At 34.4% G+C, this 26,655-nt stretch overlaps 1 protein-coding gene across 4 annotated transcripts in view; it reads right to left on the bottom strand.

Moving 5' to 3' along the window:
- The window catches only part of LOC107518210 (ceruloplasmin), a 55,933-nt gene extending 29,518 nt beyond the window's left edge, over positions 1-26,415 (bottom strand). For all 4 annotated transcript variants that reach the window (XM_016159676.2, XM_036218784.1, XM_016159683.2 and 1 more), the window contains exons 1-9: positions 26,060-26,415; positions 18,068-18,315; positions 16,081-16,293; positions 15,177-15,350; positions 12,670-12,924; positions 11,491-11,662; positions 8,382-8,521; positions 7,052-7,204; positions 5,373-5,587 (exon numbers count right to left, since the gene is read on the bottom strand). In XM_016159676.2, coding sequence (XP_016015162.2) covers positions 5,373-5,587; positions 7,052-7,204; positions 8,382-8,521; positions 11,491-11,662; positions 12,670-12,924; positions 15,177-15,350; positions 16,081-16,293; positions 18,068-18,315; positions 26,060-26,301 — 1,812 coding nt within the window. In that variant the 5' untranslated portion in view covers positions 26,302-26,415. The remainder of the gene's footprint in view (positions 1-5,372; positions 5,588-7,051; positions 7,205-8,381; positions 8,522-11,490; positions 11,663-12,669; positions 12,925-15,176; positions 15,351-16,080; positions 16,294-18,067; positions 18,316-26,059) is intronic.
- Between the last annotated feature and the right edge of the window lie 240 nt (positions 26,416-26,655).

The raw sequence follows: 26,655 nt of genomic DNA, 5'->3' as shown, positions 1-26,655 counted from the left end.
TAAAATTTTTAAATGATGGCATTATCACTTACAATAACCAAATAAAAACTAGGTATAAACTAACAAAAATATATCAAAAATCTATATAAGGGAAACTGTAAAATACTCCTTAAAAACACAAAAATAGACTTTAACAAATGGAAAGACATATGTTCTTGTGTAGGATGACTCAATAATAATGTCTATTCTTTTTAATATAATTTGTGTATTTAAGACAATCTCAACAAAATATTGACAGCCTTCTTTTTTTCTTCTGGACCCAGGTAAGTTTTAATAAGGCTAATTAGACATTATAATTAAAATAGTATGATATTGGTACATTAATAGAGAAAAATAAATTAGAATAGAAAATCAAGAAATAGACTTAATTGTGTATGGAAGTTTTAGTATTTAATAAAGGCAGCATTTAATTCAATTGGCAAAAATTAAACTTTTTAATAAATCATGTTGAAATAACTGGATAGCCATAAAGAAAAAGATAAATTTGATCATTTCTCAACTGTACACTAGGATAAATTCTATCAATAAAATTAATAAGCCTCTAGCCTGTCTAAGGAAAAAGAGAGAGCAGTCAATTTACTAATATCAGAAATAAAACATGGAATATCACTACGGAGCCTTATGGACATTAACCTAGAAAAATGGAGCAATTCCTTGAAAGAAACGATTTGCCAAAACTCACAAAAGAACAAATAGACAATTTGTATAGGCCTATATCTCCTAGAGAAATTGAATCAATAACTAATAACCTTTCAAAATGAAAAGTACCAAGCCGAGATGTGTTTATTGGTGAATTCTACCAAATGTTTAAGGAAGACATTATACTAGTTCTCTACAATCTTTTTCAGAAGATAGAAGCAGAGGGAACACTTATCTCATTCTAAAATGCTAGACTTATGTTAATAGCAAAACAAGACAAAGACATTACAAGAAAAGGAAACTACAGAACAATAGTACTAATGAACATGGAGGTAAAATGCCACCCAAAATATGAGCAATGAAATTCAACAATGTATAAAAATAATTATATACCACGACCAAGTGGGATTTATCCCAGGTATGGAAGGCTGGTTCATCATTCAGAAATCACTTAATGTGAGCCATCACATCAATAGTCTACAGAAGAGGAAATCACATAATCATATCAATAAATACAGAAAACACATTGAACAAAATCCAAAGACAAAAACTCTCAGTAAACTAGAGGTAAGGAACTTCCTTAACTCAAAAAATATCTACGAAAAAACAACTGCTAACATTATACTTAACGGTGTGAACCTAAAAGTTTTCTCACTAAAATCAGGTACAAGACAAGGATATTCCCTCCTACCAGTCCTTTTAAACATGATACTGGAAGTCCTAATTAATGCAATAAGATAAAAAAGTAAAAGGCACGTAGATGGGGAAGAAAAAAAATAAAACTTTTTTTTCACAGATGACATGATCATTTATGTAGAAAATCCAAAAAGATCAACAAAGAACCTCCTGTAACTAATAAACAATTATAGCAAGGTTGTAGTATACAAGATTAATGTACAAAAGTCAATCATTCTCCTGTATATCAGCAACTAACAAATAGAATTTGAAATTAAAAATAATACTTTTTGTATTGACATCCCCCAAATAAAATATTTATGTATAAATCTAACAAAATATGTACCAGGTCTATATGAAGAAAACTACAAAACTCTAGAAAATCACATAATCATATCAATTGAAGAACTAAATAAATGCAGAGATAGTCCATATTTATGGATAGGAACACTTAATACTGCCAAGTTGTCAGTTCTTCCCAACCTGATCTGTAGTTTCAATGCAATTCCAGCCAAAATCTCAACAAATTATTTGTGGTTATCAACAAACTGATTTTAAAGTTTATATGGAGAGACAAAAGACCCAGAATAGCTAACATAATATTAAAAAAACAAAATTGGAAGACTTCCGAACTTCATAATTTACTACGATACCACAGTAAACAAGACAGTGTAGTATTGGCAAAATAATAGAAAATAGGTCAATGGAAAGAATAGAGAGCCCAAAAATAAATTTAGTCAACTGATATCTGACAAAGGTGCAAAAGCTATTCAATGAAGCAAAGATAGTTCTTTCAATAAGTGATGCTGGAACAACTAAATATCCACATGCAAAAATAAAAAAAAAAAAAGAATCTAGACACAGACCTTATACTCTTCATAAAAAGTAACTCAAAATGGATCACAGACCTAAATGTAAAGGCAAAATCATAAAATTACTAGGAGATAACTTAGGAGACAATCTAGATGACCTTGGGTATAGAGGTAACTTTTTAGGCAAAACATCAAAGACACAATCCGTGAAGGAAAGAATTGATAAGCTGCACTTCGAGTTAAATTTTATGTTCTGTGAAGATAATTTAAGAGAATGAGAAGATCAGCCACAGACTAGAAAATATTTACAAAATACACATCTGATAAACACTCAAAGAACTCATAAAACTCAATGTTAAGAAAACAACCCAATTAACAAATGGGCAAAAGACCTTAACAGACACTTCATCAAAGATACATAGATGGCGAATAAACGTATGAGAAGATACTCTACATCATGTGTCATTAGGGAAATGCAAATTAAAACAACAATAAGATACCACTACACACTATTAGAATGGCTAAAATGTGGAACACTGACAACACCAAATGGAACAACAGAAAAGCTCATTCTTTTCTGGCAGGAATGAAAAATGGTACAGCTACTTTGGAAGAGATTTCGGCAGTCTCTTACAAAACTAAACATACTCTTATCATATGATCCAGCAATTGGGCTCCTTGGTATTTACCCAAAGGAGTTGAAAACTTATATCTACACAAAAATCTGCACCTGGATGTTTATAACAGCTTTATTCATAACTGCTAAAACTTGGAAGTAACCGAAATGTTCTTCGGTAGAGGAACTACCGAATAAACTGCGATACATCCAGACAGTGGCATATTATTCGGTGCTAAAAACAAATGAGCTATCAAGCTATGAAAAGACTTGGAAGAAACATAAATGCATATTAGTAACTGAAAGAAGCCAAACTGGAAAAGCTTTATACTATATGATTCCAACCATATGACATTCTGGAAAAGGCAAAACTATGGAAACAATAAAACACCAGTATTGCCAGGTACTGGGAGATGGGGAGAAGGGAGAAATAGGAGTATAGGGGACTTTTCAGGCATTGAAAATATTCTGTATGATACTATAATGATAGATACATGTAATTATATATTTGTCCACACCCACAGAATGTTAACACCATGAGTGAAATGTAATGTAAACTACTGATAAATGGTGTGCAATGCAGGTTTCATCAATTGTAGCAAATGTACCACTATGGTAGGTGATGTTTATTAGGGGAGACTGTGGGTATGTGGGATAGGAGGTATTTGGGAAATCTCTGTATTTTATCCTCAATTTTGCTATAAATTTTTGTTTTCTAAGAAAACTGTCAACAAAAAATAAATAAAAGAATAAACTATAAAGTAACAAAAGTGAGCTACCCGTAGTGAGGAAATAGGTGAAAGGAGAGAAAGAATAAATGCTAGATTTCTTTAAATATACCTCTTTTTATAAATTTGATGTTGGAACCAGGTAAATATTTTATATAATTATAAAATAACATTACAGTTTTAAAATCAATTCTTAAACAAAAAAAGAAGTGAAATGAGTTAAATAAACCTGTGTATCTTGTGGGCGACAAAACGGCCAGAGAGCCACTGTTCCAAGAGCCCTAGTGGAATCTACACTAAGGACAAAAGGGGCTACAAACAAATCTGAAACTGTTTTCAGTAATTATGCTGTTGGCTGCAGTATTGTAATTGTGATTGTGAGGCTGTCATGTGTATATTATGGGATGAATTGAGTGAATATTTATTTTGGTATCACTGAGAACTAAGATTTCTCAGTGCAGTTGAAGGCGAATACAGATGTAAGATCAATGAAATTAAGTAAAAAAAAAAAAAAAAAAAAAAAAAAATCCAGAGAGCTGAATTGAACAGAGAGTATCAGTATAAATTCATGATGACTTTTATTTAAATTTTTTGCCCCCAGTTCTGCCCACTGAAAAGGCCTAAAACAATCATTAATCCAATCGCAATGAGGACCATGAGGGCTCAGATTGTAGCTCTAAAAATAATTTCATACCAAAAAGAACCAGGACTTTTTGGAAGAAATAGCTGATTCCAGGTATGGAATATGAATTGTGCAATAAGAACCTGAAATAGTTTTTTATACTAGAAGTCAAAAGAAGCTTCAAAGACTAAGTTTACTTAAAAAAAAAAAAAGTTAAAATAGAGGGAAAGAATCAAGCACTTGCTATTCCTGTCTTATATAATATGTACCAAAACAAATAGTCCATAAAGGGAAGTTTCTGTTATTAGAACTAGACTAGCAAATAAAGAATGAATGATAGAATCAGAATATTACTATCGTGCAATCCTTGATTAGTTTATGAATCTAGGAAATGGTTCTCAGTGGTTGATAACCTCCCTAACTGAGAGACAATTATATAGTATCTACTCCCTGATAGAAGTACCCAGTACCACATATGAAGTAGTATTACAAAAAAAGAACAAAAAGCAAAACAAAACAAAATAAAACTACCCTGAATCTGATCAAATCTGTAGCTCTAGCCACTGCTTTATAGGAAACAAAGGGAAAGAGAAAGAAACATGTTAAATGACACCACAGGAATGTAATCTTAAAATCTAGATGTGGGAAACTTCTGTAAGATAAACGATTCTTGTAACAGAAAAAAAATAATGCAAGAAAATAATCTTGAGAAACATATCAACTGATTGTAATGTGGGAGTTATTTGGGTACCGATTTAAACAAACTTGGAACAAACGACAATTGTGAAATGTGAAAATTGAAAATTTGATGATATTAAGGAATTATTATGATGATGATTTTAAGGTGTGATAATTATATAGTTTTAAAAGAGTCCTTATCTTTTAAAGATTCATATTAAAATATTTATTTTAGATAAGAACAATGATGAGTTAGGTATTTGTCTTGGTCAAATGGTTATTTTCTCAATTCTAAAAAATATTTTAAGCATGTTTTCCTCAGTGAATGTTGAATGACCTATATCATTAATAGCTCATTTTTTTTTTAATGTGTGCATTTGTATTATAAAAGACCTTGGATTCCAGGAAAAAAAATGTGTTTCCAACTCATCTTGGAACAATCATGTTAGCCAGAGAATCTCTGCACAATACAGATCTTATAAACTTGAGAAAAATTTGTTGGAAACATTAAATGTAGAATCCTCACTGCCTCAAAACCCAGAATTTTCCTTAAATAATAGTGATTCAAAGGGACTGGGAAATCAATCCCTGATCGAACTTACCTGTCTCCCATTTGCATGTAAACTTCCTTTCTTGCAGATTTTCATTGGCCCGATAAGCCCAGTGAATATATCTTTGGTGGGATCCACAGCAGAATAATACATCTTAGATAGACAGACAGGGTCTTTATAAGTGGGTCCAACTTCTTTGGGGACAGTCCATTCATAGGTGAATGTTTCTTTGGGTGCCACATGGGAGGCTGACGGAGAAGGCACACCTGTGAGAAAGGTCACATTGGTGAGGTTAAGTATACTTTCTAATATGGTGATTTAAGCCACAAGGTAGACTGGGTTTAGTCTAGAATAACCCACTTCTGAGCATTGAAATGGAATTCTGCTTGAATGGAAGCCTACTTGTGCTCCTGTGTCAGATCACTGATGCCTGTGATTTCCTGTAGGAAGTCTCCTTTAAGCCTCTGTTTGCGATTGGTGCCTACTACAGTCTGAATGTTTGTGTCCCCTCACTTCCAGATTCACATAATTGGAATCCTAATGCACACTGTGATGGTGTTAGAAGGTGGGGCCTTTGGGAGATAATTGGGTAATGAGGGTGGAGCCCTCCCAGATGGAATTAGTCCCTTATAAAAGAGACCCCGCAGAGCTCTTTAGCCCCTTTCACCATGTGAGGATACAAAAAGAAGTCTGAGACCCAGAAGAAGGCCCTCACCCGACCATGCTGGCACCCTGATCTTGGACCTCCAACCTCCAAAACTGTGAAAAATAAACTTCTGTTGTTTACAAGCCACTCAGTCTATGGTATTTAGTTATAGCAGCCTGAATAGACTTAGTGCCCCTCTATGTACTCACACAGCCCCTGAGAATGTCCCTAGCACCTTTCATGTTATATTGCGTGTATCTCTTCCAAACAGAACTTAACCTTCCTGAAAGCCAGCATTGACTATATTTCCATCAGTTAGAACAACACCTGGAAATAGGGAATAATCAATGCATTTTCTATTGCAGACAACTGAAATGAAAATAGTTTTAGAACTGAAAGGAAGCTTACAGATGATCCTGTTCAAATCTCCCAATTTTACATCTGAGGAAGCTGAGTCCAGAAAGACTAAATAACTTGACCATGGTGACAAAGCCACTAGTCTTCACTGGTTTGACTTGACCTATAAAAATACCTAAATACACTTATATAATAGAATATTTTTATCACTAAAATGCTTATAATGCAAAGAAAACAAACTCGCTCCAAATTAGAATATGATTATATACTATGACCTCAACCACATTTAAAATATACACTATATGTACAAAGATGAAAGAGTGGAGGAATCAATAAAATATAATAGTGGTTGTCTATAGAACTATGAGTAATATTTTGGCTATACCTTTTTATATTTTCCAAATATTCTAAAATGAGCATCTACTTATTTTTTCAGAACATTTTCAAATTTAAAAATTACCCAAATAGTATTCTAGAAATGTAGAACTGATATGATCCAAATAAGTTACTACAAGCATTGGCAATAATCATGCAAAAAAGGCAAGCTGAACCAACTGGAAATGACAGAAGAGATTCACTTGCTTCTGGGCATGTTGTCTACGAATTGGGTAGATAAGCCGTTTTCCTCAGAAGTTTCTGCCTTTGGTTTTGCAGGACAGTTTTCCTGAGGTGAGTGGCACAGTAGGTTATTAAACACTGCTAACCGGTTGCAGAGTGCTGTACTCACCTCCACTCTGAGAGCTGTAATGTGAGGCATAGTATGTGCCTTCATTGTTCTTATTGACTCTCACCCCAGTTGGCTCAATACTGAGGGGAAATGCTGCTTTATTATGAAAAGTGACTCTGATGGTGTCTCCCACTTCTGCCCAAATGACGGGACCTAGGGACAAAGAGAAAATTATTACTCTCCCTTGGACTATCACATACAGAATACATAAGACAGTTATTTTCTTTGGAGTGTCCTCTGGCAAGAACCACTGTGAGCAATGTGCTTATCTGTGGCGAGTAGAAAGCTTGGTTGTTAAAAGTCCATTCGTAATTTGACATGGTAACAATGGAAAAAGATAAGGAGGGCTTTTCAATTCAACCTCAGATTTATGAAATTTGTTATCATTTTTGCCCAAGTCTATCACAACCTTTATACATCTACAAAAAAACTACTCAGAGTATCTATGCTCTCTTCAGCCCATTCTTCTGTTGCCTAGATGTATGTTATTTATCCCAAGAGTCAGAAGAGGGCTATAAGCCTTGACCACCCAAATGGGCTAAATTAAATTGTCTTGGATGTGAAGAATAATACTGTTGTGGATTTTCCATCGCCACACTTAATATTATCACCAAATATAGAATGAAAACATAGACATATAGTACATAATTATTTTAGGTAGTAGATAAAATGCTTTTGATTGAGTTTCCTATGTACTCTTCTGAGGATTTATGTGAATTAATTCATTTAACCCTGACAATAAACTTATGAGCTAAGGACTATTGCATTATTGTTCCCATTTTACAGAAAGAGAACAGGCACAGAAAATTGAGTACTGTCAAAGGTCACACAGCTAATAGGTGAAGAATGAGGACAGTGTGAATCCACCTACTCCACTATTCTGCCTGAGTGCTTGAGCAAAATAGTTTTCTGGGTTCTGCCTGAGGGCAGCCTACAGAAGGCTCTGAGACAAACCCAGCCATCTCATCAGTAGCCTAGAGTTTCTTTCTAAGGGAATGTATCTTTAGTTAAGAGCAGAGGCTTACACCTTCGTTTTCTATTTAAACAACATGACATAAACTCGCAATTCCTCTTACCTCTTAGAAGAGGAAAAAAAAATAATCATTTGAAGTCAGCATGGTGTTTAATGTTGAAGGTTTACTACTGGTAATTTACATTTGGATAAGTAATTAGCTGCTGCATTCTACTGATGATTGATCTTTCCATCCCTATTTTATTCATAGAAGTCACACAGCAGGCCTTGGAAATGTCTGTTCTTTGGGAATAGAAATTCCCCTAGTATAGCCAGGGGAAGAGAGCAGTGGCCACACCTACTCTGCAATGGACTCACCCAGAATGCCAAGATGCTCCTCTTCAGGGCCTCTCTCCTTTTGATTTGTGAAGGATGCATCTGTATACTCATGATAAACCAGTTTTTTATAAGAGCCTCCAATTCTTGTATGACCATGTTCAAAAAATACCTTAGAAGCACTATCAAAAGAAAAAATGTCTGTCACCTCTAACTGAAAAAAAAAAAAATAATTTAACGCTGGTGCTGAAAGCAGAAGAGAAAGCAGGTATTCACATATGATACTATTTGAAGAAAAAAAATTCTGACCAATGCTTAGAGATAATTACCCATGATTTACCAAACACTCGAACAGAAGTGGGCAGTCCTAGGCCACCCCATAGAAGGAGTAGAGGATCATGGCATAGAAGTTTCACTTTTTCAAGTGAAGTAAAACAAAATTCAAGAGGGCCCATGTCAACCCCTGACAGTTAATAAAGTGTTCTAAAATGGAACCTTTTAACAAATTATGAAATGTTTAAAAATAAATCCTTATTACTACTTATTGCATATTAGCACCAGCCAGATGCTCAGAGCTTTTATTGTCTGAAACTCACATAATGCATCAAAGTTAGTAATATTCTCCCTATTTTGCAAATGAAGAAATTCAAACTTAGAAAGATATTTGACTTCACAAAACTACCCCATTTATCTCTTCTTGCATTCGACAAAGGTATTGAACACCTGATCTTTGCCAGCAACTCTGTGATGTGCTGATGACATAACCATAAGCAAGCTGGACCCATCTCTGTCCACAGGAACCTTACATCTGTCAGAGAAGACAGACTATGAGTCAATCAATATAATAACATGTAATAAGCGCAAGGTATATGGAGCATCTCTCCTGGAGGTGGGAAAAGATGTGAGAATTAGTATCTAGAAAAGAAGTAGAGTTAAAAAAAAATGAAGTGTGTAGTAGGGAGAATGGGGCAGGTGTTTACAAACAGGAAGCAGCCTGAGGGAAGGCTCAAACGAGAGAATACGCATGGCATGTTCTACACAGTATGACACCAGCATAGCATGCAGGGCAGGGGAGAGTTGTAGAAAATGAAGGGGGAACAGGAAGACCTAATTAGGATATAATTCTGCATCCCAGGGCAGTGGGAATGCTTTGAAAGATTTAATCATTTAGGAATTCATGTTTTAGTAGGATCCCTTGGGCTGCTGTCTGGAGAATGTGTTAGAATATGCAAGATTGCTGGAGGGAGACCAGCCAGGAGGCAGTTTCAAAATCTCAATGAGAGGTAGTGATTTCTTGAGAGGTATTGGCAAAGATGATAAATAGAAAGAGCATGACAGCTTTCCCAGATCTATTGGATATAATGAGGCAGTACTTGAGAGGAGAGAGGAGAAACTGGGGAAGGAAGGAGGGAGTCGAGGATGGTGTTCAGGTTTTGGGTTCAATGGATAGATGGATGGTGGTATTATTCACAGAGAGGAGAAAACTCAGATTTGTGGGGAAGATAATGAGTTCGGGTTTGTACATATTGATTTGGAGGAGCCATATCCAAATGAGGTGTCAATTCAATAATTTGAAAGGCAAATCCACCATTTATAAGAGCCTTCTGGGTGAAAGATGCAGTTTTGGGAGTCAATTCATCCTGATATCAGTGTAGCCTGAGACTTAAATCTCTGCTTTAAGAGTCATAGACCTGGGAAGAGCCAGACCCAGCTATTGACTTATATGTCATTGAGTAAATTACTTAATTTTCTGAGTTAGTTGGGTGGCAAACAAAGCTTTTCTGTGGAGGTGATGTTCAAATAGAGACTTGGAGGAGGGAGATAGCATAGTCTATTGACATTTTTGAAAGATCACAATGGTTAGTAGGAAAGGAAGACTTGGGCCAGAATAATGGCTGGGAGGCTGTGCAAGTCATCAGATATGTACAAAGAGTAGCTTTCATGCATCAAAGGACATGATCAAGACTGTGACAAGTAAACCTACAGAATGAGTGAAAATATCAGTAAAGCATATATATGATAGAAAGAACCTCTATAACTCAACCACAAAAAACAAACAACACAATTCAAAAATGAGCAAAAGACTTGAATAAGCATTTCTCCAAATGGCCAACAAGCACATGAAAAGACATTCAACATCACTAATCATAAGAGAAATACAAATCAAAACAATGAGATATCACCCATTAGAATAACTACTACATCAAAACAAAATAAAACAAAACAAAATAGAGAAAATTAGTGTTGGCAAGGATGTGGATAAATTGGAATCCTTGTATGTTGCTGGCAGTAATATAAAAATAATGCAGCGCTATGGCAAAAAGGATGACAGTTCCTCAAAAACGTTAAAAATAGAATTACCATATGATTCAACAATTGCACTTTTAGGTATATATCCAAAAGAATTGACAGAATGGACCTAAAAAGATACTTGTACTCTGATGTTCATAGCAGCATTATTTACAACAGCCAAAAGGTACAAACAACCCAAATGTCCATCAATAGATAGATAATAATTAAAGTGTATTATATGCATACAATGAAATATTATTTAGCATCAAAGAGTAATGAGATTCTGATATATGTGACAATATGAATAAATCTTGTAAACATGCTAAGTTAAATTAGCCAGACAAAAAAGGACAAATATTGTATGATTTCACTTGTATGTGGTGCCTAAAATAGGCAAATTCATAAAGACAGAAAGTAAAAGTTAGCAGAGGTTGTGGAATTATTGTGTAGTGGGTACAGTTTCTATTTGGAATGATGAGAAGTTTCTGGAAATGGATACTGTAGGTGATTGTACAATCTTGCGAATATACTTAATGCTGCTGGATTGTACAATGCTTTGTTTCAGAAATAGGAAACAAATGAATCGATCTAATTACATTCCTTAGGATTTTGTTAAACATTTGATAACTTTTAAACCTGTCTTTTTTTTTAAGGACTCAAAAGTCATGGTTCTCAAATTTGGATACATCCCCAAAACCTTAATAAATAGTGAGCAGTTTAGTTATTCAATTTCAGGTACCAATTAAAATTTTAATTCCTGAGTGAACTTTTTATGATTTTTTTTTTTTTTTAGGAGGAGACATGTTTTGAAATTCAAACGGGTTTTTTTTGTTTTGTTTTGTTTTGTTTTCTGAATTACCTTTCAGGTGCTGTTAATTTTTCATTGGTGAAGGTGTCAATGCCAGAGGGCGCGTAGTTCCAGATGATTTCTTCAGCAGCAATGTAGTAGTGTCTAACGTGTTTCCCATGAATATCATGCTCTGATGAAGGCTTATTACAATCTCGTACCTGGAAAAAAGCCTGCAACCCCGCTGAAAACCACACAGAAAGAGATTTGTTAACGAAGCCAATGTTTTTCTCTCCTGTTGTTTTGTAAACACTGTTGGTGAAATGACAGATGGAAGTTGAAGAAACTGACAGTTGAAAACAATATTATAAACTAGAGCAAACGATTATAAATTACTGATGGAAAATTCAAGTGGTTTTTTTAAACTTCTCTATACAACATAGAGAAGAGATATTAATCAGTAGTACTTTTAAAAATATGGTACCAGTTTCTGTGGACTTTCACATGAAAGGTCTTTTGATGAGAAAAAAAAATACATATTAATATGTAAGCAAAGAAGAGAGGTTTTGCCATATTTTAAAAAATAGCATGGGGTAGAGGAGGAGGAATAGAATGAGCATCTATAATTATTATTCTCTCACACAAAATGATTGTCTGACTATTATACTAGGCCTTCTGTGGCCAAGGTTACATTTGGTAGGTGAGATTATGTTTGAAGGTCAAAATAACATATGCAAAGATCCAGATTAAACCAAATATCTTCCAGAAACCAATATAACAAATTAACATTTTTCAAAACCTAGGAATGTCTTATGACATTATATGAATGTGATGGAGAAGAGATTTATCAATTTAGACCAAGGAATAGCTGGACTCTAAATAAAAGGCCAACTTTCAGCACAATATACAAATGTTATAGTGTGTACAATATTGTGTATTTTACAAAGCTGAGAATCTATATGCTTTATTATACTTTTAGGGTCAATTGTTCTTTTCCAAAATTAATATATTTCCAGATTTCATTATTTTATAAATGGTCTAGTCTTTCAGTCTTTTTTTTATTATTATTACATCATGGTGCATATCAGCATAGGAAGTTTCAGTTACCAGTTCAAAGCTCATATCATTCCAAAGATATTTAGCCTTTACATTTTGATTCCCAATAATCACCCTTTTTACAGTGTAACTGACAAATGACTGTTTTTTGTTTTTTTTTTAGCTGACAGCTAATTTCAGGTAAAGGTATCCTACCTTTCAGATGGTTTAGATTCTGACAGCTAAGCATCCATTCTCCAGGGTTTTGGGCCACCATAAAAGCATCAAAAAGGGTAGCAGGAAAGAGATTGATCGTATCAATACGGTAGTTCTTGTTAGTCAATGTTTGGCCGTGGAAATAAGCTGCGTGCACATCAATTTCATTACCCATACCAAAAATATACCATTTCACTCTGTCCTCTGCACACATGGAGAGTCCTGGGAGACTTCCAAAAGCATAACCATTCACAGCTGTAAGTCAAGAGTAGAGATTATGACTAATAAATGTTGGTTCTTGGGATAGTGATAGCTACCTCCACAGAAATAGAATCAATTTGGGATGAAAAATACCTGGCACATATGCTGCTATTCATCCATATCTCACACCCATATCAGACATTACTAATGAATCACAGCACTCTTTAATTTTGGAGCTATATTTAGCCTCAGGACTTTTGTCAACACAATATTAGCAGATGAACACAACACTGAAGATGAAACCTATCTGATTTTTTTGTTATACACCATACACATTGGTCTGTATGTGTATGTATTTGTAAATATAAATCTGTGCATATGTATAAAACACACATATATAATGAATAGAAAAAGACTAAAGGTTATTTAGTAATTCATTGTTAATTATGATGGTGGTGGTAGGATGGATAATTTCAATATTTTCTTTTTGCTTGTCAGAATTTTTTTCAATTCTCTACAGTGAATACAAATTGTTGTCTAGTAAAAAAAAGGGGGGAATTAAAAAAAAAGATTGGAAGATAAAATTAGAGGAGATATGGAGAAAATAAGAAATGCTGGGGAAGGACAATAGGGACCAGACACCAGAGCCACAAAGACTTAAAAGTTCAAAAGCAGGTGGCTTGAGACCCTTCGAAGATATTTAAGGTCTCTTCTCAAACTCAGTGGCCCTAGTCATAAGGTGGAAATTGGTTCTGAGAAACGCTGTGTAAGCACCAGAGGCAACCAAGGTACTGTTAGGTAGTTAGGTAGTCATGAATGTCAGGAACAAAAGCCCAGCTCTGTAACCATAGAAAACTCCCTTAAGGACCTCCCAGAAACATTCATTTTATGATTATGAATTATACCTACATCCTAAGGCACAAAGGCTGTAAAAGCTGCTAGCTTAAATCAGTCACAAATGTGTGTGCAGAAAGTATTACCCTAACCTCTTGTAACCTTAGCCTCATTGTACTGTCATGTACTATCATTGTACATATGCCTGGAAGTTCATGAATCTAATTGTTTTACAGACTGACTTCTAAGTAAGCGCATGCGTACTGGGCAAAAGGTTAGATAGCAGCCAACCATCTGTCAAGGCGACCTCACATGATGATCATCTAGTACCACCCTTTAAGGCCCCATCACAGCTCAAATATAAACAAACCTTCCCACTTCTACTCTATTACAGCTCTTCACTGAAACTCACCCCTCCATTGGAGCATACTCTATCTTTTGTTTTTCACCTCCCAAGTTCCACAGGGCTGCCGCCTTTCTTGGTATGGTCTGTCTTCTTCTAAAAATGTACTTTCAATAAATCTTATTTTTCCTAAATCTCGCCGACCTGTAATTCTTTAGTGAATCAGCAGAAAAGAAACAAGGTCCCCTCCATGCTGCTGGGGCGACACTAGATTTCACATCAGCCCTATGGTAACAGTACCAAACCAGAACTATCCACGCTGGAATTTTGAGTAACTTTTTCTAATATCTATTTTTGCTGATATATGAAAGAGGCAGGATTAAAGTATGAAAAGAGGATCTTCCAGCCTGAATAAGCAAAAGTTGGGGGAAAAATCTGTACTTTCTTAATAAGTTTAGTTTTCTGCTTGATAACACAGTTATTTTTGTATCCTCAGTTCCTTAGTAAAGATTATTTTGAAGAAGTAAAATACAAGCAAACAAAAATCTATAGTTATCAATCTAGCTAGGGTTACTGTACTTAATTTCTTATGCAAATTTTAAGTGATAGAAGCTCTTACTAAGTTCATTATTTGACCTCTGAGAATTAAGGAGAAGCCTAGGCAGTAAAGAAAGCATTTCTAGAAAAAAAATAAAATGAACTAAAACAGAGTAAAAAACAATTTCAAGTGCAGAGGGATAATGTATATCCAAAAGAAATACCTTTTAGAACTATTTTCTTAAATATAGCTTGATGCTTTATAATATAAACGTAATGTTAAGCATTTAGTTTAATAATTTTAGGCTGCCTCAAATAATTGTTATAATGAGTTTGGAGGATGAATAAATTTAGAAATATACATATACATTAAACCACAACTGATGATGTTTTATCCTTATTAGTTTGGGTACAATTTGGTGAATCTGGCTTAAAGTTTTAATCTGACCTGTTCAACTAAATATGAAGTCCAATAGGGTTTGTTATCAGAGCCACAGATTACAAACTACTTATTCATATGAGGAAATAAACCTAGCAGAATTAAGGGACCAAGAAAAATAAGATTAAGTTTATATGTCTTCGGTAATCTTACAGTACATCCTGTTACTCTCCTGGAAGTCTTCATCATCTTTATCAGCTTTCTCTGGTTCAGAGCAGTAGGTTTTAATGTTGTCATCTAGGTACCAGCTGAAATTTTCATCCACCACAGAAAACATCACCACAAATTCTTGGTCAATGTTTTTTTCTTTTTCTTCCTCCAAGGAACCTAAAGTGAAAAGTACTATTTTAGTTGAACTTAATCTTTAGTAGAACTTAATAATTGCAACATATTATTTATAGTTTTAAAAAATTTTAGTATTTATTTTTCTAATAAACCACAAATCTGGACTAGTCACTCCTGTTTTACAGATGTAGTAATACTTAGTTCGATGTTTAGTATTCTGGGTGTAGCAGACACTCATATATTTAGATATTCACTGACCACATAACTATTAAATGCTTTTTTGGAAAATGAGAAGGTTGGAATTCAAAGTTGTATATACATCTTTTAGTGCATATAGCCACAATCTGAGGCAACAAGTCTTTTCAGGTAACTAATGATTGTTCAAGTAGGAATTAGATTTCAAGCTCTTGAGCTATGTTGTCTTTTTCATGATGGAAAGAGATGCTATATTATATTTACCAACACAAAACAGATAACCACAGATATATCACAACGGAGCACCACAAGGGAATCACAGTTGGTAAAGTCATATACTTTATCACACTCTTTAACATCACTGTAAAGTGAGATACAGTAAACCTGTCCTCAAAGAGAGCATATTTCTTGCAGCTTCCTGCCCTGCTCTTTCCTTCATTTTTTTCTAGATTCATTGCCTCTCTACTTTGCCTACTCAATCACAACACAGAAGACTCAAATTATATGTAAAACAAAACAAAACAAAACAAAACTGACCTGTCTTTTGTCTTTCAGTCATAAATTAGGAGAAATGTACCTTTTTTACAGAGTATTAAAGGTCCAATGAGTCCTGAGGCAATATCTCTTGGAGCATCAATGTGAGAGTGGTAAATCCTGGTCACACAATTGGCATCTTCTTCACCAGGACTTTGTTCTTGGCTGGCATGCAATACATATGTATACTGCTCACCTGGATATACTTTATCATCTGCTTTATGAAAATCTGTGGTGTTATCAGGGTAGATGGCCCCTAGGAAGCAACGTGCAATGAAATTGCAAATTGAATGTGTTTGAACTTAAATTAAAAAAAATAAACATTTATCAATTAATTGAGTAAGTATTTATTCAACATCTAGTATGTGCCCCTTTGAGGATACAGTGATATCCTATTTGAACACAGAGGAGTGAGTGGTTAATTGCTAGGGGGTCTGGAAGCTTCACAGAAAATTTTGTCATTATTTTTCATACTTGACTGAGTCTTCAGGGAGCATTAATAGATATGTCAGGAACATAGTAACTTTGGGCTTGTAATTTAAAGAACCATTTTTTGCCCTGAGATCATGGTTTGGAACTGTGAACACAATGGTTCTCCTCTCCTATAATTTGAAACTTTTTATATAATATCAGATTTTTACCTGTGAAGTAAGCATGGGATTTTTTATCTTTTACTTATAATTTTGTGAATTTGCAAACATACGCAAATTTGAGAGAATAATGTGATGAACCTCCATGTACCCATCAACCCAGCTTTACCAATGACTAACTCAAGACCAATCTTGCTTCATCTACACCCTATCCACTCTTATCTCCATCACTATCTAATTATTTTAAAGCAAATGCCAAGTATTATGTCATTTCATTTATAAATACTCAAGTATGTATCTCTAAAAAGTAAGAACTATTTTTTCTTTTAACATAGCTACAAAGCAATTATCATACCTTAAAAATGACTAATATCCTAATGTGCCATGACATTTAAAAAAAGATATAAGATGGTAGTCAACCTCTACACTATTACATAATCGTTGGGTTCAGAAAAAAGAAACAAAAATATGTGGTTAAAACATTCACCTTTTGAAACAAAAACTCTTTTAAAAAGAAGACAATTAATTAGACTAATCTTAATTTTCAGACTCGATCCTTATAATTTTAATGAACTGCATAATGCCCAGTATTTTTGCTTATGATAATAGTTGACATTTATTGAGATATAACTATGCACTATCACTGTCCCTATTTTAATGTGAGGGAACTAAAGCACAGAGAATTTAAGTAACTTGCCCAGGGTCATTCAGACAGTAAAAGCCAAAATTGTATTGGAAATTTGTTCTATTAATTTTGAAGCCCTCGCTCTTAACTACAACAAAACATAGAGTCTTTTCATCATCATCATCAAGTACTAAGAATGATATAACAGTCACTAAAACTAATCTTTGTTCTTCCTGTACTATCTTTAAGGCTTCTAGGTCCTAAATTCAAATGACCTTTTTATTAATTGTGTCTCAGAGGTGATGGGTCGTCCACTCATGCATACGATTTGATTGATGTATATGAGAGTACCCGTGCTACCTTAGCTGGGATAGTTTATCCAAAGTTAAGATGAAAGGTGACAATGGCCACAGTATGTTTACATGCAGGAACTTCAAAAATAAGACAACTCTGTCTTGAGTCCTGTTTCTTTCTTCTGAATTTTTGCCTCTTCTAGACCTGTACACACATTACTTATTTTTCTAATTCTAACTATTTGGCTGGAAAGAAGTTGGGCACCAAGAAGAGAGTCCCAGCTCTCACTGCCCGTCACTATATGTGTCCACCCAGAAATCTTATCTCAGTCACACTTCACACAAAGGCAACCAAAGAAAACACATCATTATTAAGATGAAACAGAATACTTATTTATAAAATAGTTTAGAGCAGAACAGCATAGGCCTTATCTGAGAATGGAGTCCATAATCTTAGAACTTAAAAAGGGCTCCTATTGAAAAGTAAAAGGAAATTCCAGCTAGAGTAGGGGCTGAACTTACCCTCATTTTCCTTATAGTAAGTTATCCCATGTGAATGAAAAGTGTAAGGCCTAGAGGCGAAGTTTTTTAAATGTACATGAACTTTATCTCCAGTTTCTGCTTTGATAATAGGTCCTAAAAACCCCAGCCAGACAGGTTTTTCTACAATGGTCTCAAAGTTGTCATCTGTGTACTGAAGATAAAGGGCCTTCTTGTACAATCTTCCAATTCTATTGGGACCATTTTGAAGATAGATATTGGAATGTTCCCTGAAAAGGAAAAAAAAGGCAGCTCTATCAGAAGCCATCATGTCTGGGGATAACATTATAATTAAAGAGAAATTAATGACCATATCACATTAAATGTTTGTCTCTTGTTGTAGGGATGCCTCCAAAAAATAAAGAGGAGAGCTTGCACTTAGCCCTGTTAATTTGGTTATGTGAGGTGTCTTACATCATGTATGTGGCAGGGAGCCATCTGTAAAGGTACCATAAAAATACTTACAGAAGTATTTTCTATAAGATTTTTATATTAAAACATGAGATACTGAGGAATAGAAGAATAGAATATACAATTAAAGTGAAATATTAAGATAAAGCAGTTGAAACTTAAAACATTTCTCACCTATGGTGTTCCTCTTTCAGCTACTGAGAAATTTGAGTTTATAAGCAATCAATTTGGATATCTGAGACATAAAAGTGTATGTATGTATTCCTAAATAGAGTCAAATTAATGATGTAAATTCATTTTATCATTTTTAGTAGCACTAAATCAAGGTTGGAATTGATGCATGCAATGTGTGTGGGTTTTTAAATTGCCTTGGGATTCAAATTACCCTTGTGTTTTTTTAATCCCTTGCTACCAAGAATACTGAACATTGAATGTTTATATTCTGATTAGTAGCTGATTAAAAGTTGCTTAAACTTCCCTTAAAATATCAGCAAAGTAAACAGTAGCCAGGAAAAAATAAATAAAGGAAAGGAAAGAAAGTGAGCTTGGTATTCGAACATTTGCACTGATTCTTGCTATTGTCCTTAACAGAAGCCTGCACAGATTAGTGGGATCTGTGGGTGATCCCATCTAGCGGTTTTTGAGGACCCCCTTAAAACCTGTACTTTGACAAGCTCCTTCACAACCAAGCAACTGAGTTCTCCTCCACTAGAATAAAAACTGCTAACACTCAGGCTGATGATCTAGGGTGTGTGTGTGTGTGTGTGTGTGTGTGTGTGTGTGTGTGTGTGTCTGTGTGTGTGTGTGTTTTGCTTACTTTTGTCTTATTGAGGTTTAATGCCTTACCATTCATTTGTCACTCAGCTCCTGTGGAGCCCAAATAACCTGATGAAGAAATAAACATCATCTTGTTTCCTCAGCTGTAAGCTCTTCAGAAAGAGAGAAATATTTTTCCTTCCTTTTTTCAGGACAAGAGTAGGGCTTGTCTGAGAGCTCTGGACTTTCTTTGCTGCAGTTTAGACCTAGCTTTTAAAAAATCTAGGGCTCTAGCTTACACTTGAAAGTTTTAATGTGCATGGGAATCTACTGAGGATGATGATAAATTGCAAGTTCCTGGGCCCCAGCCCCACTGATTATGAGTCTGTGTGTCTGGAGTGGGGTATGGATATCTGAATTTACTAATAACCCCCACTCCTCTCTAATGCTGCTCTGGGCTCCTTGGCGGCCTAAGCAGGGGAGGCTTGGAGGTGAAGGGAAAGAGAGCTGTCCAGTCCCAGAGGCTGTGGGGTTCCTGGAGACCGGGAGACAGAAAGGTGGCAGGGTCTGTTTCTAGACCATACCTGGCAGTGGCCAGGCTTCTGCTGATACGGTTGCATTGGGGCATCAGATTAAGCCTGTGTGCTAGAGCCAAGGGACATAGCCATTTGGCATCAGTCCTGGTGGCTGAGTTCGGACAGCAGGAGCCGTGTTGAAAACAGCAGAGTCATCGTGCTCTGGATAGAGCGGGGGGCTTTAACAACGAGCATCTCATAGTTGTTACCATAAACTAAATACTCCAGTTTTCCTGAATTGTGTAAACCCCAGGATTCTCAAATTGTTCACTTAAAAATGAATGAGATGGGGTTCCTTTCTCCCATCCTGATGGGAGGAGGCCCAAGCAGGAAGTTAGAAAAATAAAGAAGTGACCTCTTTTGTACCTAGTATGAGGTGGCAAATCCATGCTTATGCCTTTATTTCTATTTGTTTTCATTTTCTAATTGTTGCAGTTTTTGTTAGAATAAAACAGAAAAAAAAAATCAAGAAGGCTCAGAGACTTCAAGGACATCAAAATACATGGAAAAACAGCAAGACAGTGATGTGAATTCTTTCCCCAAAACTGCAGCATTAATATGGACGAGAGCAGCATTAATAAACAAATGTTTTAACAACAGCAAAATTCCGAGACACTGAAGATCACTGAGATAAATATCTGATTCATCTAGTTCACTGCTGAGAGGTCAGCAAGAGGACAGTTTCAGTCAGGAACGTAGTTACAGCTGCAGAGCTTACAGTGCAAAGGTGAAGTCCTCCCTGGTTCCACCAGAAGAAAATCTGAGTCAGTCAGTCTCACAAGACCCATCTGAACCCCAGGGTAAATTTTTCCCAGTATCTATACACACTCCTACTGCTGACAGATCAGTCCCCATTATATGTAGAGATTCAGATTCTAATCTCTGTTGTTGATACACATCTTACATAAAGCCAAGTTTAAAAATAGCTCCCAAATTCTTAAGGCTTCATTTGAATACAGGGTGTATTTATATTTTTTGAATGTGACTCTAAAGCACTTAGCACTACTTCATATCTTATTTCAATAGTAGTAGGCTTTGTCAAAACACTTTCATTGTATTGAAATTCTCTTGTATTAATCATATTCTAAAATAGGATGAGCATTACCTAAGCTTCAGGATTTACTTTTTTGTATACAATGATTTTTTGGCAGGTGAAAATTACTTTTAAAATAGTTGATCTGAAGTTATAATATATTCAGGGGTTTTAACATTTGGAATTCCTTTTTTATACATAACAGCATGTAAAATATATTTTGCATCTTGTCTTTTTTGGTGAGACAAAATTAAGTCTTAACCAAATTAAGAAATATTTTACATCATGTGATACTTTTGGGGAGGTCTGTTTGCTTATGTTCTGTCTCCAAAGGAACATCAGAGGATCATTAGGGGATGTCTATTTAACTTCAAGAGCACAGCTTGGGGACAAAGGGTCAGTTACTGGAAGATCGTAGGAAATTTGCCAGTCAGATAGTCTGTCAAAAGAATATATTATAGTTGTTCTTTGAACCAGATAATTCATATTAATTATAGTTCTTCCCGTTGACAATTCTGACATGCTTTTTTTCTACTTATTAAAGTAGATTCGTCCCCTTCACATCTTTTCTTTTTAGTACTCAGTTTCTATAATCCTGTAGCCAGCTCCTATAATTTCTGGTAGATTCAGACCCAGAAGCAAAATTTTAATTGTAGGAGAATTAAAAAAAAAAATTATACTGCCTTAGTAAGATAATAATAATGTTACCCTAGCCCGCAAATCCAGAATATACTCAGTTTATGTTTAGACATGGTTACTAAAATGTGGGTAATATATGAGAAAAGTTTGTGGATTCTTAGTTTCATTAATTGAGACATAATATATTAGTTTTCCATTGCTGCATAACAAATTATCACATAGCAGCTTAAAATAACATCCATTTATTATTTCACAGTTCTGTGGGTCAGAAGTCTGGCACAACATGACTGAGTTCTCTGTTCAGGTTGTCACAAGACGATGGTTGGACTGTGTGCTTGTTTGGGCTCTCTGTGGAAAAATCCACTGCCAGACTCATCCTTGTTGTTGGCAGAATTTAGTTCATCATGTTTGTAGGACCGAAATTCCTGTTTCCTTGCTAGCTGTCAGTCAGGGACCTCTCCCAGTTCTTTAAAGCCACCCATAAGTCTTCTCAAGTGTACCCTTCCATCTTCAAGTCAGCAACAGTTTGTTGAATCCTCCTCAAATCTCTTTGAATCTCTCTGACTTCTTTTTCACTGGAAACTTTTCTGCTTTAGATTAGGCCCACCCAGATCATCTTCCTATGCCATTGAATATAATGCAAACCATGAAATTTAGGATAGGACATCTTTGAATGTCATTTTAAAAATTCTTCCTACGACACATAGAGGTTAAAAGGAAAACAATCAAAAATTAACTGCTAGGCAAAGACTCAACCTAGGTTTACATAGCACAAGCAAGTGGATTATATGTCCAAATAGCCTGGCTTCACTAGCACGGCATGAATACAGTATCTAGTTGCCAGTCTTTTTTTGGATCTGTTCTCAGGGAAAGTAGCAACTGTGATAATAAATCATAGATCTTGGAAAGTATGAAATGTTAGAGCTGCCTAATGAGCTCCTTCACACAGGCGTCCTGTATGAAGTGTTTGAATCATACTAGCTGGTGCTTGCTATTTTTATTTGGCAATCTTGGAGTACAAGTCATCATAACAGACTTTTCCATGTTATTTTAGTTATAATTGTACCTTTTAAAGAATCATATAAATATTTAAGAGCATTTTCGAAGGGATAAAATGAATGCCTTCACTGTAAATTTTTTATTTAAAAAGATTTTGTTTGCTTAAACAAGGAACACTGAAATAAATTTTAACTTTTTCTCTGATAATAATAGTAAATGTTAAATTAACATTCGTAGAATACTTTTGGCATTCTGATCACTTAATATCATAATTATAATACTTATCATTATATCATATGGTAAAATGTTCTTAGTTTGTTCTTTATTCCTTTGGCCAGAATTTGAGCTGCCATTTCTTCTTAGTCATTGGTTCTGCTTATAATAACATCTTCACTATATCATTTCTGATTTAGTTCTCAAAACTATGATGGGCTGAAAAACTAGGTAACAAAGTAAGAACTGTACATTAAATAAGAGTCATCAAGTGTGAACAAGAGCCTACAAAGCCAGTGTAAAAGTGTTTTGTTAATGACTACTATTGTGCTTAAAGAATTTTTAATTTACTTCTAGATTCCTATATATAAGTCACCAGGAAAAAATTAACCTGAAGATAATAGGAGTAGTATTTATTATTATTATATAGCCAATAAATGCCACAAATAATGAATGCCTATTATAGGCCCAGAATACACTGCTGTGTTTACTAATTATTTCTTATATGTATATCTCTTACTATTCTTTAAATACAAATAATTTAAGAACATAAAATTATACTTTATAGAATCTTTATTTTTTGATTTATCAAAGTGACAGATAAGGCACTCATTTTAATATATGGCAGTACTAAATATAAGAAAATTGCTTTCCATCTCATCCTATTAGAAATAAAAATTATTGCTATTAATGCAGAAGGAGTAAATTATTCCCAGCAAAAAAAAAAAAAAAATCTATACATTGTTCTCTTTTAATACCTGCTAATGTTTTTGGTTTCTCTAAACCTATTTATAGCTCCATAAATTGACTTCGTCTTTTTAATTCTATTGTCTGATTTATTCCAGTGTGAATCTGTCCACATCAGGAAAATTGTTACAATGTTGGCAAATTTTTACAACACGGCCTATAGTTTCTTCTAGATTCCTAAATGCCTTTGTTCATTCATTTTCATTTATTCACAAATATTTATTTAGTGTCTCCTATGTTCTGGATATTAGTGACCAAGCAGTAAATGTAACAGATGGAGTTCCTGTCATCTCATGCATATTTTCTTCTTCATAGTCTCATATCTTCAAGGTAAATATTAGTTTAAACCTAATCTTCTGCTTAATACCTATCTTGCACACTTCTAACCTTGTTTCTCAGCCTGTTTATCTCCACTCCTTTTTAGCATTCAAAAAACTAGTACCAATTATATCTGGTAATAATTCCACCATCCTTTGCTAACTGGGTTACTGTTATGATCTAAATATATGTCTTCCCCCAAATTCAGATGTTGAAATCCTAACCTCTAATGTGATAATATTAGGAGAGAGGGAATTTGAGTGGTGCTTAGGTAATAGGAAGGAGCCTTCATGAATGGGATTTAAGTACCTTATAAAAGTGGATCCAGATAGATCCTTAGCTCCTTTTACCATGTGAGGACACAGCGAAAAGGCTATGAACCAGAAAGAGGGCTTTCGCTAGAACATGACCATGCTTGCACCTTAATCTTGGATTCCCCTGCTTCCAGAACTATGAGAAATAAATTTCTATTGTTGATAAGCTACTGGAAGCTACTGGGTCTGTGGCATTTTGTTATAGCAGCCTTAACTGACTAAAATAGCTTGACATGCTGGTAATCAGAGACAAAGAGGGGAGAAAAAAAGTTGCTAACTAAACTCATCCATAAAAAAGTTTAGAATAGTATTGGCAAAATTGCTGAAGCTCTAGTCAATATTCACTGTTTAGATGTAGAAAAAAAAAATCACAAGTAGAGTGAGCAGTTCCATCTACAGTTTGCATGATGGCAGACTATTATTGAAGGAGGTTATCAAACTCATGCTGCATAACCTCTCTAGCACAGAAACGACAGAAGAGTATTATAAAACAAAGGAATTCTTTTCCCACCTCATACTGAAAAATTCTTAGCAAATTCTCTATTTCTTCTATTCTCTAATTTCTAGAATTTGAGACTTCTTTATTAAAGCATGCTCAGGGCAATGTCTTGGATTGAGTTTATGCCTAATAAAACTGATTTAATTTTCGATCATGAATAATGGCAGAAGGTTGATGGTGGGGGAGCATGGAGTAGGACTTTTAAAAAAAAATGTGTCTGGTTTCCCTATAAAAACTATATATAAAAATACTGAATCTATACAAAATAATGGTTTTGATGAAGCCATGAAAATGTGTTATACCCCTAAGAAGAGAATATTAGCTCAAAATAAGGTTTAAAAAAAAAAATTGCAAGATGTATTGGTTTTGTTTACAATTGGTTATTTTTAAGTCAGAAACTTTCCTTACTGTATATCACTAAATTAATAACTTAATTATATAGTATTATAATCTGTGTGTTTACTTTTACTGTGAAAAATTTCAAACATACGTGAAGTTAATAAGAATAGTATATACCCATCAACAGTCAACAATTATGATATTTGGCATACTCGTTCAGCTATTTTCAGAGATATAGTCTTAGCAGCTGATGGTCATTGGGCTCATTTGTGCTTTATCACTATTAAAATACATTTTTAAATGTAGTGAACATCGTCTTTGAATGCTAAATTTCAACTTGGTAGTAAATGTTTATTAACATTATTAAAAGTGAGGACCTCAGTATAGGTAAACTTCCATTACAAAAATCTTCAAGGAGAACTATACTCTTGTTTTTCTGTATAGTGACTATTGCTGGAAATAAGGGGCTTTCAAATGAAACATGAAAACATTTAACTTGCATAGAGTTTTTTGAGGGCCATCATAATAGATATCTGACATTTAGTAAATGGTACATGTATGATGTGCCAAGCACTATAACAGGAGCTTTACAAGAACCCATTCTTCAAACAACCTTATTAGATATTCTCATTATCTTCTACAGATTAAGATGCTGAGGCTGAGAGAAAAAACTCAATTAAGTGTCCAGAGCCATCCAACAAGTATTAGGCATAGTCATATTTGCTTAACTTATATTTAATTTCTATAAATGATGTTTTAAATTATTAAAGAATTTTATCCTTACCACTAATAATCAATAAATGGTACATAGTGAGCATAACACTTTATATAGTCATTATTTAAATTTAAAAATATCTGCATAAACAGACGAAAGGACTAAAATAACAACCAGAGGACATAATAAGTAGCCCACACAGTTCTCCAGGACCAAGGGCATAGGAGCAGAGCAGCCTCTCAAAATAAAAAAAAAAAGGACCCAGAAATTTAGAGATTTATTAAAGAATTTTGAGTTTCGAGTCCATATTTTGCAGTTTCTGTATACAAAAAATTAAAGAAATGTTTCATTCCCTGGCTTTATTTTTAAGATAATAATTTATAAATTTGTTTTATAAACAAAAAAAAGTGACTTACGTGTCAACTGAAATAAGTTTCTTTTCCCCATTGTCAGAGGCATAGTTCCAAGTTGTTTCAATAATTCCAATATAATAATGCTTATCTTTTGCCCAGGCTGTATTACTATATAAAAATAGGAAAATACCCAGTAACAAAATCTTCATTTTTTTTTTCTTGTTGGAGCTGAGAAGCAATGAACTGAGATCAGAAGCAGGCAATTTTATAAATAAGGCTTTCTCCTTTATTTGCTTGATCGACATGACTTACTGTTGCATAAGAATAAATTGTTTCGTTAAAGTAAAGAACATTTTCCACTTGAGTTCAGTTCTCGTAAATCCAGGGGAAAGAAAAAAAAGGTTTTCCGTTGCCAAGCTTCCCTGATTACAAATAAAAAGTCAGCAGTTATTGCTGGAGGGATTAGAGTATAAGTAACTCTGTGCCTCTTTCGTTTATTTTATAAATTCCAGGAAACCAGAGATCATCTCTAAATGCTTCTTTTGTTCCTCCAGCAATATGCCATAGTACAATGCCCTGCACTCTGTGAACTTTCAACAAAATAGTTTAACAGATTATGCAAAATGGATTAAAACATGCAGCTCTTTACTTTCAAAAAA

This window comes from Rousettus aegyptiacus, unplaced genomic scaffold (genome assembly GCF_014176215.1).
Source record: "Rousettus aegyptiacus isolate mRouAeg1 unplaced genomic scaffold, mRouAeg1.p scaffold_m13_p_4, whole genome shotgun sequence".
NCBI lineage: Eukaryota > Metazoa > Chordata > Mammalia > Chiroptera > Pteropodidae > Rousettus > Rousettus aegyptiacus.
Note: the sequence above shows the minus strand (reverse complement) of the source record. Positions and strands in the feature narration are given on the sequence as shown.